This window comes from Sceloporus undulatus, chromosome 5 (assembly GCF_019175285.1).
Source record: "Sceloporus undulatus isolate JIND9_A2432 ecotype Alabama chromosome 5, SceUnd_v1.1, whole genome shotgun sequence".
Lineage (NCBI taxonomy): Eukaryota > Metazoa > Chordata > Lepidosauria > Squamata > Phrynosomatidae > Sceloporus > Sceloporus undulatus.
The window spans coordinates 188499937-188505029 of record NC_056526.1 but is presented as its reverse complement, the minus strand read 5'-3'; the positions used below and the strand labels follow the sequence as shown (position 1 = coordinate 188505029).

General features: G+C 44.3%; 1 protein-coding gene across 1 annotated transcript; it reads left to right on the top strand.

Moving 5' to 3' along the window:
* Window positions 1–3599: 3599 nt before the first annotated feature.
* Window positions 3600–4562, top strand: LOC121931741 (vomeronasal type-1 receptor 92-like). Its single transcript, XM_042469722.1, has one exon. The coding sequence runs from the start codon at window positions 3600–3602 to the stop codon at window positions 4560–4562; it is 963 nt and encodes a 320-aa protein (XP_042325656.1).
* Window positions 4563–5093: the final 531 nt, after the last annotated feature.

Genomic DNA, 5093 nt, shown 5'->3' with positions numbered 1-5093 from the left:
GAACACAATAATAATAATGCTTTCTTGCTTCTGTACTCTGCTTTGCAAAAGAATCAATAGTTATAGAAGGCCCATAGAATGAGCCTACAGAGTAAAGTGCAAATGGGCTGTGCTGGCCCCCACTCTTTCTTTCTGTGTGTGGCCGTAGCAAACACACTCACATAATCACCCCCTCCTTCCTCTGGAGGGCTCTGAATACAATGGCCTGTGTTCAGCAAGTGGCCTTGGAAGAGAACAGGATCAGTCTAGCTAAGTTTCTCTTTTGCAGTAGCTAGTTATCTCTGTACATTCCAGGCTCCAAGCAGATGTAATGCCAAGAAGAAAATACAGGACCATTGAGTGAACAGTGAACGCAACCAATCGCTTGTTGTTTAGAGGACAGCCCTCTGCGAAGGGCATAAAAGGGGGGTGACAAGAAGCCATCGCTGCTGCAGCCTTGGTGACACCTATGTTGGTGTGCTGCTGCCCTGCGCAGACAATAAAGCGTTTTTATTCTAGCCAGTTCGGTCTCCTTGACTCTGCTTGTCCTCTGGCAGGCCATGGGCCTTTGGGTTCATGAGTTTGGGGTCACCCGCTACAATCCAGAGTCATTGAAGCGAGTGACCAGAGCATGTGCCGTGCCAATTCCCATGGACTGCCAACTATGAGCCTCACACACCCAAACCCCCCCCCCTTTTGCCAATGTGTTAGTGTCATTCTGGTTGTTTCCATATGCTTGAGTGATGCCAGCTTGGTTAATTAAAATCACATTTTACAATGTCGCACAACACCAAGTAATTAACTTTGCATGTGGCAGGCAGCTCTTGACAAGACTGGGAGGGTGTCAGAGACGGAGGAGGGATGGAGGCACATAAGGCTGGCTGTGCATTTGGGGGGGGGGGGGTCACATGTTCCAAGCTAAAGAAAAGAAAATCAATTCCAACATTACAAAAAGAAACTGACAATAAGAACAGTGAAATAGCCTGTCTCAGAAGACAGTGGACCCCCAACCCCTTTTTGGAGGGTTTTAAACAGAGGCTGGATGGCTATCTCTTGGGCTGCATCTGCCTTGCAGAAATGATGCCATTTGAGACTACTTTAATTGCCACCAATCAATGTTACGGGATTTGGCAGCCCTTTCCTCCCCAACTGCCACCAAACAGATTTCTAAAGCACCATCTTGCTCTCAGGAGAAACTCATTAACTGGAAGCAAATAAAGAGAAACAGGAGAAAGGCCCGGTGCATCTACACTGTGGAAATAATGCAGTTTAGCACCACTGTAACTCCATCCTATGGAATCCTGGGATTTGCAGTTTTACAAGGTCTTCAGCCCGCTCTGCCAATGAGCACTGATGCCTCAGAAAACTACAAACCCCAATATTTTGTAGGATTAATGTGTTCATGAAACCACTTACTCAGAACAGTAGCTGTCTGAGGCTGCATCCATACTGCAGAAACAATCCAGTTTGACACCACTTTAACTGCCATGACTCAATGCAGAGGAATTCTGGAATTTGTAGTTTTGTGAGATATTTAGCCCTCCATGTCAGAGAGCTCAAGTGCCACAACAAAATGACAAATTCCAGGATTCTATAGCATGGAGCCATGGCAGCCACCAGCAAAGAATTTTCTCTGTCTCGTGCTTTTCTGAATGGAAACCTAAGTGCAAGGAGTAATCATTTATGTATGCCTCTCTAGGAACCTTTGGGGGCATGCAAAGTGGAGTATGTGTGTCACACAAACCCCACATAAATAATAGAAGACCCTTCCCAGGTTCGACTTTCTACTTAGTTGTGAAGTTCATCAAGTCCTCCTTGACTATTTCTCCTCCCCACGTTCTTTTAAAAAAGAAAATCCTATCCAATATTGGTTATTGGGGGAATTTATCAGCAAAAAGAATTAAATCTGTCCATGGCAAATGACAAATGACTGGGGCATTGTGCCCTTGCATCAATGGCTGCGTGACGTCAGCTTTTTACTGGAAGTTACTCTCTGAATAAAGACGGCCAAGCTTTGTAGATTTCCCAGCAACCCAGAACAAAGAAGCTGCCCTGTTTCCAAGAGATGCCCTCTATGTTTCTTCAGTAGCCAGCTGTGCGTTCTCATTGCATCTGTCTATAGGAAAAGACCAAAAAATGGCAGCTACTTCTCATTCACTCATCCCTTCCTTTATATTCCACCTTTACTACAGCACTGAGGACTAGGGTTGCCATCATTCTCATTCAACCAGCAAAATATCCCCTAAAATATACAGATTCCAAAAAGTGAACCTTGATTTTGCTATTTCATATAAGGGACACCATTTGACTATGGCACTTGAGCATCCACGGATTTTGGTATCCAATGGGGACCTGGAACCAAACACCAAGGTCCCACTGTATTTCATTTGTTGTTGATTTGTATATTGCCATCCGTTTATATTCTGGGATTTGGAGTTTGTTGCTTCAACCGGCCCGGCTGACGTTTTTCAAACCCTTCAATCCAGGATTTTCCTGGTTTTCCGGGACAAATGGTAAGCCTACTGAGGACCCTTTCACATTACATAGTTATAGTGCTATGATTCTACTTTAACTGTAGTGGCTGCATCCTAAGGAATCCTGGGACATGTAGTTTGATGAAGTTCTAGAGTTCTCTGATTGAGAATCTTAAATGACATTCCCTAAACATAATCGGACAAACAGCATGGGATAGTGCTTTGAGCACTGGGCTACAACTCTGGAGGCCAGGGTTCAAATTCCCATTCATAGAAGTTGGAGACCCCAAGGGCCCTGCCATTCAGAAATACATAACTAAAGCATTCCTGAGAGATGCCCACTCAACCTCTGTTTAAAGATTTCCAAAGGAAAAGAGTCCACCCACCCTCCAAGGTAGACCAAAAAAGACCAAGTCAAGTCACACTATTTCAAACTCAGAGGATGGCAATGACAAACCCCTCTGAAGAAACTTGTCAAGAAAACCCTATGTTAGGTTCGCCTTAGAGTTGCCATACATCATACAAACCATTTGGAGGCACACAACAGCAACAACAACACATAATCAATTTAGTTGGTGGCTGAATTATTAGTAGATCTCTGGAAGTCAACACATAGGCAAATCCAACTGATTCAATGACTTTGCTCTAGTTGGGACTAACAAGAGGATCTAGGCCCATTTGTTCCCTATAGTTTTTTTTAAATAAATAAATGCTAATATCTCGCCTTTCAACTGCAGGTTGATATAGGGTATAAATTCAAAAAAGAAGAAATGAGAGAGAGAATTTATCCAATTCTTGTTAGATTTAAAGGTTGCTTTCATGCCATGCTGAGTCTCAGGTTGCCTCCCCCACTTCTCTCTGCTTTAGCACATTGGTTGATGAATCATTGGCTAATCTGCTTTACACCTGACCCTTTTCAGCAAGAGGAGATAACAATGCTTAGACAAACAGCAGAGTAATTATGGCCCAGAGTAACTCAAGGGGTGTGAGTGTGTGGAGAGAAAAGGTGGCACATAAAAGAGTTCAGCTGTTCAGAAAACATCCACAGATGCAATCATGTTGCTTTCATGCTATGGAAATAAAATCAACCAGAGGAGGACACTTGCAATCCAGTCCGGAGATGCATAACAGAAGACTTGTGCCACCATGGTGCACAATCTCATGTTCACCACGTCCATCCTCCTATGTCTGTCATCTTTCATCGGCATGATTGGCAATCTCATCGTCCTCTTTGCCTTCATCAGCAATGCGATCCGAAACAAAGTGTTGCAGCCTTTGGACCGGATCATCATCAACATGGCTCTGGTGAACTTCCTTCTCTGCTGCTATAAGATCATACCTGGCTTACTTGTTTATACCAGTACCAAAGTTGTGGGTGAGCTGGGCTGCAGGATACTTCTCTATTCGTACCATACATTGAGGCTGGTCAGCATCTGGTCTGTGGAGAACCTAAGTTTTCTTCATCTCATCAAGATCCGAAGGCCCAACCTCCAGTGGTCAAAGTTCATCCATCGGCACCAGGGACGATACGTCAACAGCACCCTTGCCGGTTGTTGGATATTCAGTATCCTCTTACACATTTCATATTTGCAGTATGAGAGAACAGTAGCCAGGGACAATGAAACTATAATTTTCCTGACAACTTCAACATGCCTGGGATGCGCAGAGAGTTTTGCCATGAAGCTCACCACGTATATGTCCATCACTGTGGACCTCATCCTGGTTGTGTTAGTCATTGTCCTCAACGGCTTCATTATTGACCTCCTCTATAAGCACAACCGGAAGGTGGAAGTCACTACCTCAATCGCCAGCAGCTGCTGGAACAAGCACACTGCCCAGGCCACAAAAGTCTTGCTGTCCTTGCTCTGCATATATGTGGTCTGCTGGATCTCCAATGACATGGTGTGGATAGCCATCATGTCTGGGTACATCAAGAGCAATTTTGAGAACAGCATCCTCAACGAACTCTATGCAATCCTGTCTTCTGTTTATTACTCGGCCAGTTCATACGTTGTGGTGTTTGGCTACAGAAAAGTCAGAGAGTACCTTATTGAATCCTGCTGGTGTTGCAGATATAAAAGATCCACCATGGTTCAAAGCATGTCTTAGGAGGCTGCATCTCATAGCAAATGCCAATTAGATGGAAATGAGAATCCTATCCATGAGATCTTGGTCCCTACTAGAGGAAACTGCAACCCAAGAAGAAAGTTTACCATCCTAGAGTCAGCATACCAACACCTGGTTTTCTGGATTCTCAACATGCCAATGCCTGGCTTTCTAGATCCTTGACATACCAACCCCTGACTTTCTGGATCCTCAACATATGTATGCCTGGCTTTCTGGATCCTCAGCATACCAATGCATAGCTTTCTGGATCTTCAATATACCAATTTCTGGCTTTCTGGATCCTCAACATACCTACGCCTGGCTTTCTGAATCCTCAACATACCAATGCCTGACTATCTGGATCCTCAACATATCAATGCCTGGCTTTCTGGATCCTAAATGGTTGGCATATTTTGCTGCCTTATTGGTGGAAGAGGATATAAAAAGGCTCTGCAAGGAGGCCAGCCATCAGACATGTTTAGAATGCATAGGTGCTGCAGGCAGGACTAGCCTATTTTTCTACCTGTGGTTTTA